This window comes from Pithys albifrons, chromosome 8 (genome assembly GCF_047495875.1).
Source record: "Pithys albifrons albifrons isolate INPA30051 chromosome 8, PitAlb_v1, whole genome shotgun sequence".
NCBI classification, from domain to species: Eukaryota; Metazoa; Chordata; class Aves; order Passeriformes; family Thamnophilidae; genus Pithys; species Pithys albifrons.
The window spans coordinates 27,692,415-27,719,171 of NC_092465.1; the positions used below are offsets into that span (position 1 = coordinate 27,692,415).

The window sequence follows — 26,757 nt, forward strand, 5'->3', positions numbered from 1 at the left end:
AATTTTTTCTTGTTGCAGCATTGTCCTGTAGCCTATAACCTCCCCCTCCCTTCCATGTGCTTGTAAGACAGCCTTATGCACTTCTGTGTCTGTTATACTAGGCCAAACCAATCTTCAGTACGCCCTTGTAGGAGAGAATTACTTTTCAGAGTAGAGTCTGTTGATGAAATAGGGTCCATTTCCATGTTAGTCAATTCTCCCAAGCGTCCAGAAAATTCAACCTCAACTTAGAAATTTTTTTCCCAAATGAAAATCCTGTATAAGATTTTCAAATAGAAATCATGTTAAATAAAAGGTTGATCTTTAAATAGTTACACTTATGTATTCCAGTTACACGTGGAATACAAGTAACAGATGCGAGACCTTTCTTGTGAGCCTGCAGTGTCTGAGAGTTGCCACAGGCAGGTAAAAACTGCTGCAGAAGTCACAGAAATCTGTTTCACTCTACAGCAGGACAGTCCTACAGCTACACAGCAAGGACTTTCAGAAAGAAATGCCAGTGCAAGTCAAACCACAGTGGGTTATGTTCCTGAAACAAGTGAATACTACCCAATCTGTTGGCAATGAAACTTAAGACACTCAAGAATAGAGACAGGTAACGTAACCCCTCCCACATTGCTATGGGAGAGGCTGTAGAGACCTCTCAAAATTCTTTGCAGAGATCAGGCAAGCTCAAGTATTTTTTAAATTAACACTTATACTAGATGGGGTTGTTGAAATAATATAGGTATAAAAGAACTATAGCCACTATGTACTCCTTGTGTGACAAAATTGAAATTTTTAACTACAGGTTAAGATGCTTGCATACAAGTGACATAAGGGTATAAAAACTCCTCTGAAAATAATAATAAAACATAACCTCCCAGAATATTCCCAAACAACTAAAGTTGGCTTTTTCAGAATAACCCAAAGCACCAAATACTCAGGGTAAAATTCACTGCTCTGTCACTAAATGTTTCACAACTACATTGATTTAGCTAAAAAGAATATGGACTTCAGAGTCTGGATTACTGGATGTGCCTGCCAAGCTGTGACAAATATTAGTTGGTGCACCGGTATTACAGCTAATTAGTACATCTCTCTCCAGCTGATTATCTGAGTTCCTCTCCCACTATCTGCCAGGTAAGAGACAGTCCTCTCAAGTTACCGTTTTTAGAAAAAGTCTCTCAAGATTTTAACACAAAATTCCAGCAGTAAAACACATACACATACGCCAGTAAACAGTCACACAAAACAGAGATCAGGTTGTTATCATGGTTTTAGCAACTAGATTAATAACTTTGATCTCACACAAAAATTAAAGCAATAATTAACTCTGTTATTTCTTATGTAGCAAAGATCAACTCACAAGTTTTCCTCAAAGACTTTCACCTTCTCACAGCCCTCAGGAGGTTCACGCTTGAACATGTAGCTGTTGTTGGGTTTTGGTGAGGTAGCGTATTTTGGCAAAGGAGAATTATTCCCATTCTCTGCAGGAACAGAATTTCTGATTACTTAAATGTGTCACACTATAAAAAAACCACAAGAGCTGTCTTTAAATGCTCCCCAAATTTAAAGCCACTTCATTACCAATGTTACAAAATTAAGAAAACTTCATTTGCCAATAAACTTTCTTATCTCAATCCCTTTCCTCCTTTCTATTTCTTTCATAACATTTTCAGGCTCCTCTGCAATCTCTGATCACTCCTGGACATTTTCAATCTGTAATTGCTAATCCAAGCCTATGGTTCTGTGCCATCACCATTACCTACAAAAACAGGCAAAAGCCATATCCCTTAAAAAACAAAAGAGGTTGTATTGAATTATAAAATTTTTCTAGTATATCTCACAAGATTTCAGATAAAAAGAATAATTAAAAAAGCCTAAACAGTTGAAATTTTATTGTGCATGAATGAAATGCTGGAAGGTTGCCCACTTTGTCCAAGATCACAAAAAAATTACCTGACAAGCAACAGCACTAGCCTACTGTGCTGTCCCACCTGTCACTGTACACTCTTGCTTCTTTACCTTGTTTAAAATACTTGACGAATCTATTCTTTAAAAAACAAAAACTTGTTTGGGAAGCATATTCCTCAGTCACATCTATTCAGCTCTAACTAATGTGTGTGCATGCAGTATTGGGAACAACTTGGAAAAAGCACATCCCTTACAAAATAAAACCCACTCTACCATTTCTCCAGGGAACAAATCCCCCTTTTACTGCGTGGCCACGCACATTCAGCGTTGTCAAACTCTTAAAGTAACACAGTACCTTTATCTCTGGAATCACCAAGAAGATCATCTGCAGAACATGGACTTTCCTCGCTGCTCTCATTGCAGATGGTCAGGAAGGAGGTTGGGGACACGGACTGGGAGCGGCTGCTGTTGTTACTGCCCTTCTCTGCTCCCCCGGGCGTTTGGGTGTCGATGCTCCTCGTGCTGCTGCTCCGCTGAGCCAGTGGGGGCGGCGCGCGGTGCCCGTCCGGAATATCCTGAGGCTGTTGGAAAGGACAGGGATCAGAGGGCCGCTCCTCTGGTTAGCAGTTCGTAAATTCAGCAACGGGGGAAGGGGGGAGGGGGGGGGCGGCGTTTCTCAAAACCATTTGAGGTAGAAAAATTCATTATACACAACTCCAATAAAATAAAACAGAAGTCAGGTTCAGAAACTGAGGACAACAGTTCCCAAGATTTCACATCATCATAGAACAGCTGTGGTTGGAAGGGACCTCTTGGGATTATCTAGTTCAACATTTCTGCTCAAGCAGAGTCAGCTGGAACAGTCTGTCCAGTACTCTGTTCAGTCAAGTTTTTACTATCTCCACAGACAGTAATTCCACAAGTTCTCTGGGCAACCTACTCCAGTTCTGCACATTCTCACTCATTAAAAAAATGTTCTTTAATTTATGCCCACTGCCCATTGCTCCATCACGGGGCACTACTGAGAAGAGAACACCTCCCTCCTCTTCATTCCTGCATGTCAGATATTTATACACATTGATAAGATCCCCCTGAGCTTTCTCCTCTCAAGGCTGACCTTCCAGCTTGCTCAGCCTCGCCTCACATGTGAAAGATGTTCCAGTCCCTTAATCATCTTCATGGTCTGGATTTATAATACTTTATTACTAAATTTACTTTAAAAATCATTAAAATAAAATTAACATAAAAAATGGGCAAGTTATGCTTTATTTGGGATGGGGACAGTTTAGAATGTGCAAAGAAGTTACCACAGAAACCCTCAAAACAGACTTTTTGTCTTTTTCTCTGTTTTACTGATATTTCTTATTAAAAGGTTCACATTCAAGCTTTAACTCATTTCTTCCTTTTGCTTTCCAAGAGACTTTTCAACCAAGCTTGTTAAAGAAAATAAGTATAAATAAATAAATAAGTATAAATAAAATTAATTCCAGAAGAATTTCTTTCAAAAAAATGTGCAAACCAAATCTTATGACTTAAAAATCTCAAAGCAAACCCAAAATAATTACACAGAGCAATCCTGGTGGCAGACACATACCACAAGCTGTTCCTCTTTGTCTCCCGTCTCCTTGATTATTATCTCGATCTCCTGATTCAGTCCTTCCACACTGTTTCGGAATCGTGATCCTGTTGATTTGGTGATAGGTATCACAGGAACAAGAGCACTCTTTGGAATGGGAGCCTGAAGAACCAGACACCATTAGAATGTTTTGTAAATAAATTTAGATTTATTTCCACTCAAAAGCAATCCCTGAAACAGAACATCTGCACCTCTGTACCAGATGCACCTGAAACCATAGCAACTGTTAAAATGGATACCTTAAATGAAGACAGACATCCTGAATTTTTTTTCATATCCAATTTCTAGCAGGAAGAATTATATAACCTAGTCTCAAAATTTCCCTCAACATGGTCTGACTCCAACCTGACATTGCTTTACAAGTGAAAATTTAGCAGTAAACATTTAAATGTAAGTAACTTTGAAGTCTCTTAAGTATTTCCACATTTCTCCTGAGGTGAGCTATACCAGAAAGGCACATCATTCACTGTTGGATTTGCCACTTGTAACTTCATTAAAATTGTATTTTAATAGAAGTCTGTGGTCACCTGCAATAACAGGACACATGTAGAAGACTATTACGCCAGAAATTAAGACCAACATATTAACTATATTAAGTCAAAATAAAAGGTTGACAAATCAACTTGGGAAGACCTGCACATAAAGAATAAAACCCCAAACCCGAACGCTGACACACACTTGCTCCAGAATGAAGATCAGCATTTTAAAAACCCAGTGATTCAAAGCATGTATGAAAACTTTATTCCCACAAAACACGTTACTGAAGTTTCCCAAAACTCCCTCTGGTACACCCCAACTTCTCAGAATTTTCCATCTCTCCATTAGCATTCTCACTCCTGTTAAAAAAACCCATGGTAACAGACCATTAGAGAATTCTGGCCTCCTTAAGCAGGGCTGTACTCCCGATAATGATAATGGAATGCTTCCTGCAAAGTCAGTTCAACTCAAAGAACAGCAGGGCACTTCAGTCACAGGAGAATTCCTGAGAACAGTTCTGGACTCTACAGCCTAGGGTGTTGTGATTGAGAGTATCTCCTCTACTGACAGAAGGACCAGCACTGCTTCATCTTCAAAGTGGTTTGTTTATGGTTTTTCATTTCATTTTTCCTTTAAGAAACAAGACTGCACAGACAGACCCTAAAGCTTTGTGATTTCACATGCACAATCTCAAAAACCACAAAGAGCGTCTGGCAGGAAACCTGCCACAGAAAAACTAATGCAAACAAGAGAATTTTAAGTGCAGATCATAATGCAGACATATTGTCACAATCACAAATCTTTAAGGGAGCAAAAGAAGAAGTACATGGGGTTTGCTTTCCTGAAACATTAGGTTAGCTATAAAAAAAATTTTAAAAAGACTTGCACAAGCAAGCACAAAATCTTCTGTTCAGGAAATGCTCGTCACTCTGTTTATGTCAAAAAAACATAAACATTCTCATATTAGCCAAACTTGAAAGACTTCCAAAAGTCTTGCGTGATGATGAAAAAGAGAAAACCAAAACCACTGGAGAAGAGCACAGAAACCCTGAGAATATAACCCTGCTAATTCTATTTCAAGTAAGACCTTGGATCACCAATCCTGTAATAGAGGTCAATATTCAGTCATAATAAAGGTATATCAGCACAAGTTCAGGCAATAAAGACTGCTTATACACCCAGTTACTCAATGTACACATTCTTAGGACAAACTGAATTGTCAAAAGGTAGAAGGCAAGTGTGCTTCAAGATTTCATCCAATATTAGCAAAACATATGAATTCTCAATCTTTTAAATATGATTGCCTACCACAAAATTTCTTAGACTCATGCTACTATTTGAAGAGCTCAAAGCAGAAAAGCAAAAGCTGCTTCCATGGAGTTCATTGTAGTTCATTACAGCATGTTTCACTTCCAAGAAAAATAACATTCTGTCCATGACTGAGGATGACTTGTTAGCCTGGAGTGCCAGAGGGTGGAATGGGAAGGAGGTATCATGACATGGGAAGAACACTCAGCCTCAAAACAAGAACCTTGTTACTGGAAATCCTGCGCTCAGTCTGCACGGAGCTAGAGCTTAGTTATACTCCCTCGTTATGTGGAAGAGAAAAAAACCCAAGCGTGGAATACCTGGGAAATGGGCCTTTTCCTAGTTACCACTGGTTAGTAGGGAAGGCCGGGATCAAAACTATCACAGCCCTGACACACAGACCAGGCCACCAACCCTCGGCTACTCAGCTGCGTATTTGTGAGCGCACAAACGAGGCAAGGTGCAAACACAGGGTGATGATCACAGAGCTCACATAACAACACCCTGCCAGGGAGCTCTGGTGGGGGACAGTTACAGTCCTGAAACTTACAGATACGGCACAAACTCGTAAGACAGGAAACATGGGTGATGGCAAATCCAAACTGTTCACAGGCATTTCAGCAAAAATGCTCTAAGCTCTTCCAACTTTACAACAAGCAACAAACCTTTAAACAGAATCCAAGGCTTTTTGATGCCTTTAGATGTTAACATCAGACCTTCTCAAAGTTGAATGGATCATGGTAACTCCACTCTAAAAATGAAATGTTCTACCTACGTAAGGTAAGAGTGACACCAAAGAAAGCAGCCCCCAAACACTGCCAGCTGCACACGTTGGTGTCTGTATCAGTGGCTGCAGCATCAGCCAGTTGGTAAGACATGCAGGACTCGTGTTTCCCAGGGAAGTGAAAGGAGATGGGGGGGCTTGATGATTCAGTGTCAAGTAGCAATGTAGTATCAGTCAAGAGCACTGAGAAAAAAAGATTATTTTAGAAAAACTAATCCATTTATTCTTCCATGTAGCTTCAGCTCTGGCCTCAATTCGAGTTTCTCCATTAGACCAACACCGAGAATAAAGAAAGATCCCTTTGCTTTGACTCCTGTTTACAGACTTAGTACCATGCAATTAATTCAAACTGTTCTCAGAAGCATCTTGAGATCACCTGAGGAGGCTCTGACCTTCCTGCAAACCCCTTTTCCTGTCAGGAGAGGCAGAATGGAACATTGAGGACATAATGTAAAAACCACACAAACAAAAAACATTAATTGCTCTGCAAAAGAATGTCGTCAGCAGATCAGCCTTGATCAAGGTCCTCACCAACTATTTCCTGATTCTGAGTAGATGGACAGGAAGAGCTCTCAAGCTTATTCTATAGAGATTATGTGGATTTTTTTCCTCACACAACAATTGCATTAGAAAGATGCACAAGCAACAACCACAGGCTTAGTTGGCAACACCCACTAAAAATTTTTGTAAGATTCATGAATTCTGGCAAAGTTTAAGTTTTTATTAGTAAGGAAGAAAACAGGAAATAAATTCACTGAAATTTCTTCTTTTAATTTTAACTAGAAGAATATGCCATTTTCCAAATGTTAAACAGCATTTACTCAGTCTCTGTGAAGGAACCACTGAAGCAATTTCCTAACACTTTTTTTCACCTTGTCAGGAATCCAACTCTTTGAGCTCAGAAATCTTTGTGACTCTCTAGAGTCAACAAACACAAGTTTCCTTCAAGATAGGAATGTAAAAAAAAATTCTAAATATTCTCATCATCAAAAGCTATTTTCCACATAGTCCTTCCCACAAATCCTGAAGAAACTCTAGTTTAGTGGTTCCCAAAAGAGGAATGGGAAAATCTGAGAACTTTGCCCTCGATGCCTACAGTTGCAGATTCTCACTCTGACTTAGAAAACAGCCACTAAATGCCATTAATCTAAACCCTTCACTTATCTTTTGGAATCCTCCTGTAACTTGCCCCTTCGCAAGTAACTCAACGCAGCAGGCACGAAATTTACAAATTAAAACAATGTTTTGTTTTGTAACACAATCCTGGCAAAGCTGCTTTGCCTCAGTTTATATTTTATAGTTTGTTTCACAAGCCTAAAAACGAATTATCCATTGTGCAATATTTTATCCACACACTTTAAAATTTGGCAGAATGCAAAGGCACCCACACAAGAAGCAAAATAATAAAATAATCATGATGTAAAAAAATAAAGTTATGTACACAATTGGGTGTGGGGTATTTTACAGAGTAACAGCATCACTTGTTCATTTTCAAAATTAAAACCCACTACGAATATCTATGCTCAAGTGACAATAGCATTCAGCATTCAGAAACCCACAGGTTTGTAGAATGCCGAGAAACCCCATCAGGCTGCATGAGATCCTGCAGGTACTAAAGGGCCTACACTGAAAGTCCCTCAGTACACCTTTTGGTTGAAAGGCCTCAAATGTCTTCAAGTTCTACAAATTTGGATAAAACACCTGCATCAAATATGTTGACCTGCCTTTTTTTTTCTGAAACCAACAGTTTGTGACATATTTTTAAGTTGATTTTCATAAACTTTCTCAAAAACCCCTAGAAAGGGATTGGGTCCTTTGTGTTTGTCCATCACTTTGGACTGTTCTGACCTGAGCTACAGCTACACTAAAGATCAGCAGCACACAACACAGCACCCACACTGCAGGAAAGCAGAGCAGGACACAGGGATCTGTGCTACACGGCCTGTTCCAAATTCAATCTGTTCTTCTACCATACAGAAGAGGAGGAAATAGTTTCTCTCTCAAGATTTAAGGAGTTTGAAGAAGTAATGCCTAAATTGTTACATCAAAAATGTAATTCTAAAACAAATGCTAAATACTTCTAATAGCACAGAATTCAAACTACCAACAAACTGAAATCAAGAGGCACTTAAATCCTGCAAATGCATGACTCCTAATTAAGTGACCCACAGCAGGGATAACAAATTAGGAACTAAGACAAAACAAGCTAATGATTTTTCATCCAAAGTAGGAGTTAAGAACAGGGCAGAAGAAATTCAAAACACTCTTCTGTTTTCTTATTTCCAGTCTTGAAGAATAACAGGTTCACTCACACCCCTGACTTTTACGCAGGGGAAGAACCTGGCTGCTAAGGACAGGATGCACGGCTCTCCCTTCTATTTTTGATTTCATTCTCTGTCAGAGTGGCTCAGTACCTGTGGAGCAGCATAAATGCTGATGCCGTAACAGCTTCTCTCTATGGCCTAAAGTATTTCCAGAAGGATGGAATGACAGAAATGAAACAGTTTTTATTAACTGGTGTCAAATGATGGTATTTATTAGAACAATGCTAATGGCATTTCATGAGTAATTGGGAGTATGATTAGATTTTCAGAGAAGCTTCACAAGTGAAGTAGTTTCTCAGTTCACAAGACTGACAGTTTCAGAGTTTCTTTCAACTACAGGGCCTTGCAAGGCCACTGTGAGGAATTCATTCTTTTTGTAACTGTTACAAAATTGTGTGCATCAAATACACATTCATGAGGTATCAGTAAGAAGAAGAAAAACGTTTTCTTCTGAAATAATGACCAAACTTTCCTATTGGTTTTCTTAAAGTTACATAAGCAAAACACACTTGAAAAAGGATCTGTAAAAGGATCTAAAAGCCTGGGTTTTTTTATGTCAGTTATCAACTGAGCTAAAAATATTACATCTCTGTCAAACTGACCTTATTAAAAGTCTTGAGATAAAACTGAAATTGCACACAGAACATGTGGTGGCCCAACCATCACAATTTTTGAAGTGATTACTACTTCCAAGTCTCTAAATGACAGAAAAAAGAAATAAAACTTTACAAAGGCTGAATGAAGTCATGAAGTGTATAAACACTTACATAAATAATCCTATTGAATGGCCTTTTGCCAGGTAACCTCTCTAAATCTCATCACAGTATTAGACAAGTGTTTGTCAAGGCACCAAATGTTCTCAAAAAAAAGCACATATTATAACAGTATATAGTTTTACCAGCAGTTTGCACCACACCATATTCTACATGCAAAGTCATAATTGTTACAGCAATGCATAATAAAAAGATGATCTATGGTTTTAGATTAAACTTGTCTGTCATCCTTTTGTGGAGCCTATAGAATGCATTTTAAAAATCTTGCTTTAAGGAAGGATTTAACTACCTGAAATTATTTGAAAGTGGGAGTTCAAAGCCAGCTCAATACAAAGATACAGAACTCCATTCACTCAGGGAAGTCAAAAGAAAGATCCATTTCATAGAATTCACCTATAGCTACAATATATTTATCAGTCTGTGGTATTTCTAAGTTCTCTTTAAGGCATATCACAACCTCGAAAGGAGTTCAAAACAGAATTAGCTGCCCAACATGCCACAGAGCCCCGGGCCTCACCTGGCTGTGGTTAATGGCTGCGTGGTTGCCGTGGAACGGGGACTGCCTCTCCTTGTCGCGGTGGTGGCGACTGCTGTGTTTGCTCCTCTGCAGCTGCTGCCGCAACTTGGCAATCTGACCAAGGAAAAGTGACATTTCAGCACAAGTACTCAGGTGCTCACGTAGCTTCATCGGTCTGGTCCCTCACTTAGGTAAAAATTCTTTACTACCACAACATTCATAAATACTGCCAGCACTGAATTAGTTCTTCTCACAGCTAATATGTCAGTTACAGTTCAGCTGAGGCCCAGAAGACACTTCTGGAGGTTTAATGAAAGACCTTGAAATGCACAAAGTTTGAAAGTAGCTTGGTCACTGCTTATTTCCTCTGATGAAGAATGTCACCTGCATTGAACACTTTCTTTACCACACATTCAGATTAAAAATTTTAATAGACCTGCATTATTATATTAAATCCTGCCTTCCTGAGAAATCTTGGTATCAGTGCATACCAGCACAAAATTTAATCCAAAGGGTATCTCAAGTAATGGCATTCCTGACCTCCTTGAGTTGTTCATTGCTGCCCCATGATGATGAACGTTTGTGTGAGCTTCTCTTCTTTTCCAAATATTCTTCAGCCCAGGCACTTTCTGTCTGCAGCAAGAAGATTACAGGATTAATTAAAAAAGATAATTATTACTTTCTGGTAGAATATTTTAAGACAAATTTAAAAAGAGAACATTTAAGATTTGCTAGATTCAGAGCTGAAAATGAACAGCAGTCACCAACTAGAAACATTTCTCACAGGTGAAGTCTGAAAAAGTGGAGTGAAACTACATAAATAAAAATCCCAACAACTTTCAGACCTACTCTAATATAGGAATGTGCTAGTTTCCTTTTCAAATTAGTGAGCATAAGGCCGTATTCACAGCCAGATGTACCACAAGTTGCTACAGAATTCTGAAAAACCAGTATGACAGTGCTGAACTAGGGGGGAAAATTACATATTTTATTTCCTGCACAGATGCTGACCTTGTTATTTCTGACACATTAGCAAGGGTAGCTCGGTGTAAACAGTGTGAAAGCCCACACCAGAACAGCTTCAAAACCATGTTCTTGCTCACAAGAACGAGAAAAAGAAAGGCAAGGCATAGAAGCACCACTAGAGCTATTGCAAAGCAGGGAATTCATTTATTAATGCCTCAGAGTGCTCTGAGTTCATAGTTGTCTCAGGCCAAGCAGAAAGCAACACAGATAACACTCAACTGATTTCACTAAACCAACAGAGCCACTAGCATTTAATAAAAAAAAATCTGCAAACATACTGTGGTGAAAGACTTGAGAAATTCAAAGTATCATTAAGATCAACTATATTTAAGGTAAGAAAACGCACAGGCATAATATGTGGTGTTATTATTACACTGCACGCTTTATGGACAGTTTGTATTTCCACCTCACCACACCCAGAAATGTCTTCAAAAGCAGCGAACTGTAAAGGCTCTATAAGGAGACAGACAGTAAAATCTCTCAGGAAGCTCCGTGCAGTCACAAGAAATATACCTAATGAAGCAAGGGGAAGGATATCTGGAAGCAGCTTATACACTCAGACAGCAAATTCCTTGAAATTCAGTTGCCACAAAGCAGTTCTTGGCATACACTGCTGATCTGACCTCATTTCTAGGAGTCACTGCTATCTCACTTACTCCTGTAGAGAGGAACTTGGGTTGCCTCAAAGTCCTCACATGTACAGTGAGCAGTAGTTGTTCTTGCATGTGAGACCAAAAGCTCACCTTACTTACCCCAAGTCCTTTGTGGTATCAATGCCTATTTTGCAGGGAATATGGAGCTGTACCCCACCAGCTCCAGTACAGATATAAGCTTCATATAAATGAAACCTGCACTATCAGTAGTTTTTAATCTTCATCATTCCAAATAAAAAAAATAACCAGGACAAATCTGAATAATGAAGTTAGTAGGCTTTCTTTGAAATTCCTGTTTCAGAGCAAAATCTGAATCAATTACGATCTGTTTTTTTCCAGAAAATCCCTCACTGACCTTCATCATAAAACAGAGTCATTGACAACACGCATTCCGAAGTACCAATCCTTGTCTAGTCAATGCTCAGATATCAATCAGGAGTCTCATCCTATCCTCCTGCTCCTGGAACAGGAAGCTGTAGCCACTGATTCTACCATTCCAACTTAGCACAACCATGGCACTTGCCTACAGGAGTCTAATTAACACTCTAATCAGTCTTTGCCTTTAATTTATATTCAAGACTTTGACTCAAGATTCAAGAGTTACTTAATAAATTATCTGGTTCATTTTACAGCATTAAAGGTTGCTCTGATGCTCATCCTCAAAACAAACAGAAGATATTAAATTATAGGAAACCTGTACATCAAGACAGAAATGTGGTATTATTTTAGCAAGGCTCATCCTACTTATTCTCCATATTTTGTCTATAATATTTACTATCAAGAAGCAGAGACAAAACAACCAGTGGGCAAAGTGGGATTTATATTTCTCTAGGTTCTTAACAAACTGCTACCTGCTTATTAGTTGGTACCATTCACAACATCCTCCCAATCATAGAATTACAAAGAAAAATTAAAGACTAATTACAGATAGTAAGTTATTTATTAAAGATAGCACAACACTTCAGAAAAAAAGCCTTAAGAAGTAAAAGCTTTGCAGTCGAAATGAATTGTTATTTAATAATTTAAAAATATGAAATAATTGTCTAATTTTAACCTGTAAGCCAAACAGGTTTAATTCAAAACAAAAAAGACACAAGATCACCATCACCTGTTTTAGGAGCACTTAAAACAATTTGTGCAGACCCTGGGATGACCAATAATATACTTAGTCATCATCCAACAAACAATTTTCATGTACATAATTCAGTCTGGTTTTACAGACAGGTTTCATCAAAAGAATCAGTTGCAGAGGAAGCCAGATACACAGAGTCCCTGCATGACCTGGGATCTCTCACACAGTTCTCACTATCACCCATGGGCACCTCCAGAAAGGCCTGCAAGCTCAAGTGTGCCACTAATTGCCATCTCTTCCCCGTCTGCTTCCTGGACAGCCCCATTCCCTAGGCCACAACTCCACAGGATCAAGATACTCTGCTTACTCAACTTCAAAATTTTTTATATCTTCATAGATCCAGTTCCTGTTCTCTGAAGTCTTGAAGTCTGAACACCTGCATTTCACGTCAGGTTTTGTGAAATCTGAAAATATACACTGGAACCAAACGAACCCACAAGTGAAACTTCACCCAAATAGGACAACTTCAGAAAAGCTGAACAATATAAATGGAGAGCCAGTATTACCTTGGGAAACTATTGTGAGTCACATTTTAAACTTATCCCTGGCTTGAGAGGCTGCTCCAAAGCACAACAGAAGATTAAAAGCAATAGTATCTCATTGTCACATCTGTATGTCCAAAGATTTTGTTGATCTATGTCTATATCCCTAAATTTTCTATTGGTTTGATGAATCATTTATTAGGAAGTACAAACAGATTATTCTACTTCTCTCAGAAATACACTACCATAAATCACCACTTTGTTTCTGCAGAAACATCCAATGCCCTTTACAATCTTCCCATTGATCTTTTCAAATATATTTCCCCTTGTACATGAAAGCCCCACTCCCTCGGCAGTTGGATGTGTCAGGATTGGATAAAAATGACAAAATAAAAAGCCAGAAAGGATGATATCTGTAAAACACAGAGATTGTATCGAAACCAAGATGAAAGAGATCAACTGAATATAGCAAATACTTTGGTGGGAGTACAGAAATACAATTATTTTAAACAAAGTATTATTGTAAGAAATCAAATACATAATAAATTGTTAAGACACCCATACAGGTTTTCTCTGTACATCACACACCCTCCTTCACCCTCCTCCTCTTCACTTTGCTTACCTTTTTCCGCCCATCTTCCAACCATTTTGCCAATTCAGTTTCATGCACAGAGCAGTTGTTCCTTGGCTGTCCTTTTTCATCAGTTCCTATTTCCACCCTATCCTCACAGGCATATTCCCCTACAAAACACCTGCCTTCTCTGCTGGTCTGTTCTTTGGATTGTGGGCATTTTCACCAAAGGCTGTGGATCTGAAGGAGGGCACACAATAACACCTTAGACCTGCTCTGCTCAGCACCCCCCACATGTCCTTGGAAAAACACTGAAACCTCCATGGCCACATTTTTGTTACTGTTATCAAAACTAACACAAGAATGTCCCACGTGCTGTCAGGGCCTCTTCCAACTGGATCTGGCTTATATTCTCTGGAATTAGTGCAGACACTTTGCTGAAACCATGTTGCAGGAACAGGGATCTCAAATCTGATATGTTTGCCTCTCCTTCACTCTACAAATCAGAGAAACCCACTGCCAGACTGCACCCACAGAGGGAGGAATGGAACAACCTATCCTGAATCCCTCCTGCACACAGGGGGACACCACGTGGCAACAGCTCCTCAAAGGAGGCTGAAACAGCTGCCATGGAACTCCAGTTTCATTCCATAGTTGGTTGGTTCTGTTTTCACAGGTAGCATAGGACTAAACCCTTTAACTTGTGAAATTTGGTTAAGCTGGTGACATTTATTGGAAAATCATGTACTTTTTCAACAACTTTAGAGCTGAGCTAATTTTCAACATCAGTCGTGGTTCATTGAGGCAGTTCTTCAATGCACATAATTCTATCCTTGGTGCACAGAACTCAGGTGAACATTAAGGGCCTTTTATAATCAGAGAATGAAGAGATTGTCATAAAAAAGGCTACAATAACTTTTGTACAGCCACTACAGAAACGTTTTTATTCAGTTTTAAGACAGACGTGTATAAGGAGTCACTAAGTTCCCTGTATAAGTTTAAACTAGATAGTACTTAATCCCAGCACAATCCAGTGCTCTGCACATCATAACAGCAATGAGAATACTGACGTGCAATGCACTGGTGTTGTTCTGAAGCAAGAAGAATATGGAACTATTAAATAATAAAATAACTAACATAGGCAATAGCAAAGGACTCCTGCAATTTGAAAATGAAAAGAAACTTGTAAGCAAGAAAGCAAAAGCGAATGTTTTCAAGGGAAAAGCTGCTTGCATTTAAATCCCATCTCCACATTTAAATACTCCAAAGACAAAAATGTCCTACCTGTGTGGCTTTGTCCCTCATACATGGAGCAGCCTGTCCATGGTTCTCACGAGGCCACTGCCCAGCAAGGTAGGGAGCAGCGAGCGTGTCCAGCGAGGACGTGCGGCGGACAATGCTGGAAGGGCTGGATGAAGGGGGCCTTGATTTGTCTGCGACAACAAGAACACGGGATTACAAAGGGAGTAAGAGAGAGGCTCATTTTAATAGTCTACAGGAAATGACATCAAATTGGAGCTACTACCTTAAGAATATAACAAGATACTTTTAATTTGGAAATTAAGTTTGCTTTTCCAGCCCCTATTCAGTTAAAATAAGCTACGATATCTGTTTTTATTGTTCCTTAAAAACATCCTCGTCACACATGTTGCATTAGTCCTCACATACAACCACTCTCTTAAAGATATAACAGTCATGGGATGCTTAAATGATGAAGGCATAAAGAAATAAGAATAGCTAAGTTTCCTTCATACATAAAGGTTAATGAAAAAACTGTGTTGAACATTCTCAATTTAGTGTTGAGTTTAGAGTTCATCCCACCAGCCCTTTACCCTTCACTTACTTTACTTCAAGGAACATTAGAAACTGGCATGTTTTATTAATCAGTCTACATGATATATGATACATGGTTCAACCCTTAGAGCCAGAAGCCAACTTTGGTAGGGTAATGATTTACATTTTACAAGCTAATCAAGTCATCTCCACCCTTTACATGTTTCTAGGTAACTACATTCCTATTTGCCTGATGCTGTATTTTCTGTAACACCTCATTTTTACTGTTTACACTGCTATCCCTTTTCAGAACAATTTAGATACTAAGAGGAATCCTTACTAAAAAGGCTTAAATATTTAAAAACAACAGGAAGAAACATGACAAGAAAGAATACAAATAAAAATTTGTATCTACCTCATCAGTCAATGATAAGTAAAGTGGCAGTAAAAGACTACACTGCAAGCTATTAAGAATAAAAGAAAGATTCCTCAAAACAGGAATTGAGGTTGTTAAATTTAAGAGACTGAAGCAGGAAAGACCCAGGGTTTAGACCTACATAAATGCTCACATATTTGAAAATGTAAAATGCAAATACTGAGACCACAATAACCTAAGCTTGCTATCAACTCATCCACTCCCCACAGAATTATACTTGAAAGAATTGTGCATTAATCTTACCTATAATGAATATAAAGGCCTAACATACATGGCTAGAACACAACAAACATGGTTCAGAGATCAGATGGAAGCTTTAAAAGGGCACTGGAAAAACTCAGTCATATGCCCTCCTTGACTGTGCCTTAGGATGAATTCTGCACTGAAAGTACCAATAACAGCAATTCCCATTATACATAAACTCATTTATGGGCAAAAGAAATTGTGCCTGATTACTGTCTGACTGTCAGAAAATAAAACCACTGACATCAGAAGTCCAGAACTCCAATTCTAAGCTGTTGCAATCTACTAAAAATACATATGATAAATATTATTAAAACCTGCTAGGTATAGATTTCAGTGGTGTGAGCAGCATCTACATCTAGTGACACTATACACTAAATATCCTTGTGTAATTTCACATTAAAAAGGTGAGAAATATTTCAATTCAATTATAAGGAAGCAATTATTAGCATTATAACCAGACACATTCACACAAAGCAGTCAGGAAACCTCATATGGTTTATTATTTCTACTAGTACCAACACTGACAAAACCTCACTACTGAGCTCACAGCAGATTTGCTCTCAGGGTACAGCAGCAAATCTGCTTTGGAGTTTGCTCTTAAGGCCTCTGTATCAAAGAATTTCTCCACTACCACCAGCACACTGAAGGGTCTGAATGCATCAGAAGATTTCAAAACAATTCCTTTTGTCTGCACTATGGGACAGTGTGGAATGCTAATGCAACGTGTCATTCCTTAAAAATTACACTTGCTTCCAAAGTTATACCAAACGTGTTATTTGTCTTAGAATTAGCTGCCATACTCTCCCTGTTTGTTTTTCTTCTAAGTTATTATTCTTCCTCTTCAAGAATCTTCTCTCTTTTTACCACAGGGAAACAGAAAGGATGTGAAAAAAATGATAAATCAGGAAGTGTACGTAGTCAGCCACATCATCTGCAAAGCAACTGCAGCACAGCCTCAGATCTGGAGAAGCAGGACCTACCATCCTCTCCACCACAAAAAAGTTAATTAAAAAAAGGTGGAAAGACTATTTTGTTGAAGAAATAGAGAGAATGAAAACTGAGGAGCCTGTTTACTATTTAAGTTCAAGGGAAGCTGCTTGTTTCAAGGGACAAAGCTTATAAGTACTCTCTTTTCCTCTGAATTAAAAGAATTCCTTCAAGGAATTCTGTTTTCAAATTACTTATATTTAGATGAGGAAGGACATGTGGATATGTTTCACTCACTCTTCCACCTTCACAGCCTATCTTAATACAAATTGCCAAAGTCTACTACACATCTCACAGTCTCAAACATCTCAATGGGAACGTATACAATGTTTTCATTGCACTTTCCCCTACAATACTCAAGCGAGTGCTCAGCTGCTGTTTTCCCTTGATGTGACCTACATAACAAGAGATCTGCCTCCACAGAGATAACAGTTACAACAGCTGCGGCTGATGAAAAACAATGGAGCTGTTTCATCAAATAGACGCTTCCTAAATACTAGATCTGTTTTAATTGGCCTTATTATCTCTTAAAACCAGTATTTGTGATAAATATCAACCCTCCTGTGCACCCATCACTGGTATAGATCTATTTAGAAAAGGAAGTCTTCCTGCAATCTGGCCTCAAACAAAGCATAGAACCAAACAAAAACAGAACACACACAATACGAAGCAACAGTGCAGGAAAATATCAAGCAAGTGACGTGTGTTCCCCAGCCCCTGCTGTGCCCCTGCCCAGCTGCAGGTGAATGGCACCACACACACCTCTGGAGGCAAAGGAGGTTGAGGCAGCCCAACAGTGAGGCTAAAGAGCAAAACTGAACAAATACAGATGCTTGCCAATAACTGAAACAGGTAGGAAAGAGTGCACTGACTTTGGCAGGGTCTTGGCATACAAGTCCTACAAGTACAATTACAATTGATAAGGGAAATTACAGTGTAAGAACATGGACCTTTAAACTGGACACTTCACAAAAGAAAATTGCTATATATAAAAGAAGGGGGAAAAGAGAATGGCCTTACACATAAGCAAGTCTTGAGATAAAACACTCTGAAAATTCATCTTCCAGTTTTGCCGAAAAAGTTCAGAACTGTTGTTAGAATGACAAAATAATGATTACTGATGAAATGTAACTTGAAGACTGATCTTACTATCCTGTTGACCTCTATTTTTGGGAAAGGAAAATAAAAGCTCCAAAGAAATACCATCTAACAGATACCATGAGAAAACAAGTAGCAGAAAAAGAACACTGGAAAAGTGTAAGACACCACTGAACTCCCCAACATAGTTCCACTTGAAGCTTTTATTATACAAGTGGGCTATCCAAAGAAGTGAGAAGCACTGAGACCCAACCAGCCCCTCTGGCATCAAGGCATTACAGCTGACCTTTCTGTTCTGTTTTGGTCAGGGTTTTCCCTGGAAAGAACATTCATAGGATCTCTCCCGGGCACAGCTGGCAGAGCTGTCACTTCCAAAAACACAGCTGATCTCTGGGACTTCACCTACTTTTCATGTTTCACCAGGAGAACTCAAGAGACTCAAAGCATTAAAACCAGACACACAGCCCAACTGCGTACACTCCCTTTGGAACACAATCCTGGCTATTATCCTCATATAAATGCAAGAGAACTATTCACCAGTAATTCAAAATTGTCCCACTGTAGAAGAATGGCTGAACTAATGCTGTTTTGCAAAACTATGTTCAAGACACTTAATTCTAGAGAATGAAATCATTTTTAATCCCAATAAACTCCCTTGAAGTGTTGGCTACAAGAAACATATAGCATGATGCTGTAAAAATGAATTCACTTTCTTTACACCTACCATTTAAAAACTGCTAAGTAAGCAGAGCAAGCATGTAAAGGTACACAGAACTTTCTGTACTCTTATCCTACACTAATATCTTTCAGAACTACTGCAAAACCTTGGTAATTAAGGTTGACAGGTCTGCAGCTATTACTGTGTCACTCACCAAATTATTAAAATAAAAAAATTCTATAGTGAAATTTAAGAGTGTGGTGGGGTTCCATTTATTCCCCTCTGCCCCAAGGAGTTCCCAGCTGACTTCATATACTGTTGTAATTATTTTCATAATTTCATTTCACACAAGTAGGCTTCAATATCACTTTTCTACAGACTACCCTAAACAATTAAAAGTCAATTCAGTTCCATGTAAAAGTAACCAATTTTTCTCCTTGACTTTAGAATGAGTTTAAATGTCCAATACAGTCAACTGGAATATACCAGAAAGTTGAGCATCCAGTGAAGAAATCTCTCACTACCTCAAGGCAGCTGAAAGTCAACAACTGCTATGGCTCTGGTCTGGAACTTCTTGTTTACACAGCCTAGAACACCACACCATGTTTGGAGTTGAGCAGTTGAACTCCTCTGAGCACATGTATTTTATATAAGAAAACAAGTAATAAGATCCCATTAGACCTTTACTCAGTAAATAAACCAAGACAAAGCCAACAATAAAGACAGGGCACACACATTGCTCTATCTCATTTTGCAACAGTGGGTCAAAACAATGTCCTCTCACTGCAGTGGTTTGCAGAGAGGTGAAGAGGCATGAGTGAAAACTGCACCAAAACTGGAGATGGCAGGACAGACATCACAGTGTAAAAATGAGGCCACACCAGTGATGGGAAGGACAGAGCACATTAATGTCCAATTAGAAGCTGAAGTCCTTGAAATTAGATACTGCAGAAAGGGAAAGTAAAAGATGGAATGTAGCAAGATGTAGGTTCCTGATATGTTTGTGAGGGAGGCAAGTGGCAAAAAAGCATGGAAAATTAGAAATAGTATAATAGAATCTTCTGTTTGCAATTATCCCATAATGAACAGAAAATTCAGTAAAGCATTTTCAACATTTATTTGCAATTCAGTTCAGAAAATAAAGACAAAACCCCTACAACAACAAAAACCACACTCCAAACCCACAAAAGAAGCAAAAGAAGTCACATTTGTAAATTCAAAAGCTGGGATTTCAAGTGTAAAACAGGTTCATGAAAACTACATTCAAAACTATTCAACTGCTTCCCAGAAAAGAAAATCTGAAAAACATGAAATTGAGTCAAAAGTACACAACTCTTATTTAGATACAGCCACTATCTAAGTTCAGAAGAAGCTATAATTTGTCTAACCTCAAGGTTCATTTTAATCTAAAAAACCACGGCTGCAGCTGTAGGAATCAACAAAAGCCACCATCAACTGAAAGCCAGAAACAGAAAACCCCAGGTTATTCTGCAGCAGATTCTGCCTGATCCCCTCAAGCGGCCTGTGTAGCTGCACAACCATTGCCTTGTGAGCAAAAAAAGTTCCACTTCCATGTTCTCAGTTACCACTAAGTTTTCTAATTTAGGTGAAGATGAAATTTAAGTTAACTCAGTCTCTATCACTGAGCACTGGACTATACATTACAAATGTTGAACAATATGAAACAGTTTTAATTTGCATTTGGGGCCAATACAAATACTGCTCAGAAATTTAAACACATGGAAGCAATTAAATGGACACCACTCTCCTGTTTTCAGGAATCTTGTAAAAAGCTAGTGGTGTTAACACAGCAGAGCAATCAAATGACTTGTTTCCTTCTACGTGCTAATTAATTGTAATAAAGAAGCCAACATGGTTTCAGAAGACTTCTACAAAACGACCAAAAGCGAAATTTTCCCACCATTAATAGTCTGACATGTGCTTTTACAAAGAGGTTTTGAACGTGGCTCTCAAGGACAGCCATCCTGTTCCTCATTCTCCAGGCCTGGAATTGCACCCAAGCCAAGAGTTCTGTGAAGTTCACAGGAAGAAGAGAGGATTTTGTGATGTGTATAAAGTCTTTCAGATTACTGACTAACAAGAATCTCAAATGAAGAATACACACATTTCTCAACCCAAAGCCTCAGAATATAACCTTAATAAAATCCTCATTACTCCTATCTGGGAAGTGGAAAATCTAATTCAGAACCTTATCAGTGCTCTCTTACACCGCGGACAGGCAGGCACACACAGTCATCCTGTACCAGCTGGGTATGACTGTCTGATTTGGCAGCACCACTGCCCGAGAGCCAGGATAAGAGGAAAGGAAAAACCCAATGCAGTAGTCTGGTTATAATGGGTATTTTAAGAAAGGGGAAGGAATATGAGGAGAAGTAAGAGTGTTAAGGAGACCATTGGTTCTAGATTTCTGCATATATTGTATATTAGTCAATTTTATTGTCTAGATTATCACAGGCAATTTCATGAAAAAAAAGGAGCTGTAAGCTTTGGTATCTCAAAGTAACAGGTTTTTTCCAGATTTGAAAACGTGAACACAAAGCCTCACTCATGCATTTTGAATAAACTTTTATCCCAAGAAGAAAACAGAATTACATATGTCAGCCTCTGTTATCCTCAACCAGATGCCACATATTGCTTGAATTCCAGCATTTCCAGTAAGAACTATTTAATCATTAAAAAACATTTTGCTACAAAATGTATACCATCCCCACGCTATTTTCTATCTTCGCTATAGCAGAAGCTTGTCATCACTCTGAAGCTCATACATCCTTCTGCAAGGTTCATGTTGAAACTAACTACTAAGAAAGGTACTGAGTACTTTTTTCCAACATTTATGTGTCGTGCCTGCAGCACTAGTTAGTTCTCTGATCTCAAGCTTGCGGCCACTGCTTGGATCAGAACCACACACACCATCTGGCACGAGGTGCCCAGAAACAAGAGATGCGAAAGCTTTAAAAGCCCCCAAACACTAAATGCATTTCGCGCTTGTGCCCAAGCACCGAAAGTACATCCACCCTGTTGAACTCCCCGATTTGCAAACCTGCGGCAGCACTCGCGGTACTCCAGGAGCGGCCACAACCCCCCGCATGGCACGCTTGGCTCTCTCTCCCTCTTCTGAGAGCCAGGACGGAACAGAGCAGCAACAAAAGCAGCGAGCCCTGCCATGCACAGGCGCCCCTCAAGCGCTGCTCCAGCCAGGGAAGGGGCAGGGCGGGCACCAGGTCGGGCACAGCCCCGGCCCTGCCTCTGCCCCGGGGGCACCGCCGGCCCCAGCCCCCCGCGGCTGCCCCGGACCCCCCGGCGCTCACCTTTGCAGACGGGCGAGCTGGGGCTCTTCCTCTCGGGGGAGCTCCTGCCTGGCTCCGGCGACTGCCGCCGGTGGTGGCGGACCCTGCCCTCGGGCAGCGGGGGCACGGGCGAGGAGCAGGGCGAGGGGGCGCAGCCCGGCGGCGGCGGGGGCAGGTGGTGGTGCCGCGGGGGGCTGCCCCGCGACCCGCCATGGCCCCGCGTGGGGCTGCCCCGCGACGAGGCGGCGGCGGCGGCGCTGCCCCCCGCTGTCCCCAGCGCGGCCGTGCCGGGGCCGCCGCGCCCGCCGCTGCCGGGGGGAGCCGCGCGTGGGAGCCCCGCGCCGGGGCCGCCGCCGCTCCTCGTGGGGCTGCCATGTTGCTGCTGCTGCTGCTGCTGCTTGAGCTGGAAGGGCACCGTGGCCCGCATGGGCTGCAGGCGGCTGCTCGCCCCCGCCGCTCCGCCGCCCGCCGCCGCCGGCGCGCCTGCCCCGGCCAGGGCCGTGCTGGGGGTCGGGGACCCGCCGCGCCTCACGCGCTGGTGGGACATTGTCCGTCGGCAGCCGCGGCTCGCGGAAGGCGGCCTGAGGCGCGGAGGGGAGGGACGGCTGCGCGGTGCGGGCCGCTCCTCGCGGGGGTGCAACGCCTCGGGCGGCGGCCGCAGCCCCGTCGCGGTGCCGGTGCCGGTTCCCGCTGCCGTGCCCGAGCCCCGTCCCGAGCCCGAGCCCCGCGCGCGGCTCCCGCAGCCTCCGAGCGCCTCATCAACAATAGTGCCCGGGCCGCGCGCCCCGCCCACCGCGCCCTCCCATTGGGCGCGGCGCCGCTCGGCTCGCGCAGCTACGGCGCTCCCATTGGCTGCGGGGCGCGCGCCCCAGTGGCCGGGCGCGCGCGCGCGCGCGCGGGGGGAGGGGCTGCCGCGGAGGGGCTGCGCGCTGCCCCCGGCACGTGCCGCGGGGGGACATCCCGGGGACACCCCCCAAGGGGACAACACCCCCCCGGGGACACTCACTCACCGGGGACACCCCCCCGGGAACACCCATCGAGACAACCCCCAGGGGACACCGCCCAGGGGACACCCCACGGAGGACACCCCCCACCAGGGTCAACCCCCCAGGGACACCCCCCAGGGGACAACACCCACCGGACCACCTCCGGCAGGGCCCAGCCCGCCCCCAGGCCAGGCTGGACCCCCGTCCCGACAGCCGCCCCCGGCGCAAGGACGTGCCCGGGGGTCCCCGGTAATGCCACCCGGCTCCCCGAGACACCGCGGCCACGTGGAATGCTGGAAGCCGGCAGGGGTGGCGGCTGCGCCTCACTCGTGTCTCGGTCCCGTTTCCAGGGGACCATTATTCCTATTCTGATCCATTATTCCCAGCCGTAGGTGCATTCCAGGAGAGGACGGGGCTCCGCAGTGTTTATCCAATCGCTTTGCCACCCGCTCGGCGTTACTGATGATGGCACCAGAGACGTGGGCAATATCCAGGCAGACTTGACCCCCTTTTCACTTAATTGCTGTGTTTACTCTTTTCCATTAGGTTAGATTAGTTGCATCTTCACCGCAATCTTTTAAAAATACCTGTTAAGCGCTGGCATCCTCTTAACCCGATTTACATCAGAGCAACGAATAGCCTTAGTTCCTGTGTTTGGGTTATTTAAATGCAAGGTAGACACACTTTAGCACCCTAAAGACAAGAAAGAATCAATAATCTTTTTTCTGTCTTTATTGCAAATGCACGTTCTGAGTTGCCAGAACTTACCCAAATTCTTGACCATATTGCTCTACAAGTTCCATGTTGCAATTGAATGCTATTGCTATGATATAAATGGTGGGACAATAAATTACATACTGCTCTCTGTTCTTCAGCTTGGTTGTGCTTGGGTTTGGTTTTTACCCTTTCCTTTCTCCTTTGCTGTTTCTGATTGAAGCCTATTTTGTTTGAAAAACCCCACTTCCTCTTTGAAGAGCTCCATCCTTGGGGCTGACAAGTTCAGCAAACCCGAAAGGTGTTTAAGCCTCCTGTGTGTGCCAGGCCCTTCCCGAGGATGCCTGGACACTGGCCTCTCTAAAGCCTTGAAGGTTAAAGCTCTTGTCAGAGTTCAGAGCTTTCTACAAGAAATCAGACCAGCAAAAGAGAACAGCACAGATGTGTTTCTAGTGATGAGATTGTTATGAAGTAAACTCTTAACACTCTGGATTAATTAAATTTATTTTGAAGATCATTTTGCTACCTCACAGGTGCTGTAAATACCAGTAATACAGCCAGAAGGAGAGCTGGATGGGTCAATCAGAACTGGCTACAAGAGGCTACAGGTGCCCAGTCTTAAGAACTCTTTTGGGCTACCCCTGAAAGTGGCTGCCAAGGGAAGGTAGCAGAAGCCTGGCAGATTACCATCAGTCCTGTTGTATGCCTTTCCTCAACTGTGCAATTTGCTCAAGTTACTTTATAAATTGCACACAGGGCCTCTTCCCAGTCCTTTTCTTGCAGCCATCACAAGCACAGCTGATACAGGTGGCAAAGCATCAAAATTCCAGCTAACCTAATTAATTAAATACCTGGGAGACAGTGCTCTTCTCACCAGAAATGGCTGAAAGGCAAAGAACAGTATAGGCTGTGTACTAATGTCATTGGAGGTGAGGGGATCTCACAATTCCCTCGGTGACTCCATGTATATATTGAAAAAGAGAACATGAGCTTCATAGCTCTCCAAAGGCAAATGCCCAGGAGGTAGAAACCCAGCACCCAGCATGTCTGAAGAAATAAATGGAACCTGTCTGCTGCTTTGTCCTTCAGCAGTTTCTGTGACTCATCTGTGGGGCAACACAGCAAAAGAAGTTTTTGAGAAGTGGAAGAAAATAGTCTGAATCCTTCTGAAAGCCAGTTTTGCCCTAACATAAAGTAAGGTCAAGGGAGCTGCACAGGAGAACAAGCTGTAGGAAATAAATGGCAAGATGAACATCATCAGATCCCAAGGGATGTGATCAGCAAAATAACAGCTATGTCTCCATCAGCTACCAAACTAAACACAGCTGGAGAGAACAGCCCTACCTGGAGCCTCTGGCAGAGCACCAGGGGAGGCTCGAGGTCACCTGTAGGATCTTGGAGTTGTGGACAGAGAGGATCCAGGGCCTGCTATACTCCAACTGAAAAAGCAATGTTGGCAGCACTTGTAGGGGTTGGAGCTGCCTCAGAAGTGACTGGTACTGAGCACAGCTCCTCCTGGCACTCTGACTGCTGGTGTGGGGCTGGATGTCCTCTCTACACTCCATGCAGCATCAGCTGCACGATGGTAAGTGAGTCACACTGATCAACAGGGTTGAATAGAAACCCCCAGTCACCAAGGAATTTTGGAAGTGATCATGAAGTGGCCAGGCAAAGATTTCAGAATATTGTCAGAGGAGAAGGTGACATGTGCTGAAGAAGCTCCACTATAATGAATGAGCAGGAAACAAGAAGCAATGTGAGCAGTTCACTGGTGGAAAGCTGCCATGGAGCCTCCCACAAGCCACAGAAATTGCTGAAGGACAAGGTGAATTGAGTCAGTTTGCAGAGGTGAAAGAATCCAGGTGGCTTTAGACATGACTGAATGAGAAACATCTCTACTGACTCCTGAATGGTGGCAAATGCTCTCCCGGCTGCAGGGGTGGAAGTAGAGCAACTGGCAGTGCAGGGGAAAAACCAGCTGGGCTGCTGAACTCTGGCAACATATTGCTGCTTGTAAAAGTATGTTGGGCCACTGAAAAACATCAAAGCAGGCTGCTAAGATTGAAGTGGCTCAGGTGGATCTGCACTGGCAACCCAAGATTCAGTTATTTAGTCAGGGACTGGCTGAGCACTGGCTGGAAGGTGATGAGCAATTGCATTGTGTATCACTTGTTTTGTATATTCTTCTATTATTATTATTAATCTGTCCTATTAAACTGTATCTCAAACCACAAATTTTACTTCCCCCCACACTGGGGGAGGGCAAGTGAGAGAGCAGCTGTGTAGTGTCACCCTGCCAGCTGCTCAACAGGTTAAACCACAACAGCCGCCCAGAACAGCACACAGTTACCCTAAAACAGGTTAATTTATGCAACATTTGTTTCACTTCTTTGCTGCAATTTTCAATCAAGAGCAGAAGATGCAGTTCTTCCTGCTGTGACAGCACCCACTGCCAGTGCCAGTACACTTGTGCAGCAGACTTTCATCCCTTGGACAATTTATTCTCCCCAGAAATACTAGGAAAAATTATTTCCCAGTACTTGGAAGCAGTGTGCCATAAAGATAATTCCAAGGCATAAAATATTCTGAATGCATTTGTATTCCTGTTACTGTTTCGAAGAGGCCAAAAATGACAGGTATCGATTCGTACTTATTTTCATGATGCATGTTATGGAGCCAAGTCACGACTTTGAACACAGCAGATACCTGTGACAATTATAGTACTTCCCACGTTATTGTCACACTGCAGAAATGACACTGCTCCACACAGTTGCTGCGAGAATAAACGCCAAAGCATTTATGTGCACTGCTCGTCAGCAGTTGTGTTGCTGTACACGCTGCAGACGTGAGAGTTCGACATGTAAAGTCATGTACTCAGACCTAGTCAAACATCGTGTACTCAGTACATTCATTTGTTTAAACTGTAACAAATGTGTTACAACAGGATTTTACTCCTACACCTTATGGAAATA

General features: G+C 41.9%; 1 protein-coding gene across 1 annotated transcript in view; it reads right to left on the reverse strand.

Moving 5' to 3' along the window:
• The window catches only part of FAM117B (family with sequence similarity 117 member B), a 29,609-nt gene extending 6,767 nt beyond the window's left edge, over positions 1-22,842 (reverse strand). Inside the window, exons 1-7 of the mRNA XM_071562007.1 lie at positions 22,107-22,842; positions 14,864-15,012; positions 10,256-10,348; positions 9,716-9,829; positions 3,491-3,634; positions 2,252-2,477; positions 1,349-1,469 (exon numbers count right to left, since the gene is read on the reverse strand). Coding sequence (XP_071418108.1) covers positions 1,349-1,469; positions 2,252-2,477; positions 3,491-3,634; positions 9,716-9,829; positions 10,256-10,348; positions 14,864-15,012; positions 22,107-22,632 — 1,373 coding nt within the window. The 5' untranslated portion in view covers positions 22,633-22,842. The remainder of the gene's footprint in view (positions 1-1,348; positions 1,470-2,251; positions 2,478-3,490; positions 3,635-9,715; positions 9,830-10,255; positions 10,349-14,863; positions 15,013-22,106) is intronic.
• Positions 22,843-26,757: the final 3,915 nt, after the last annotated feature.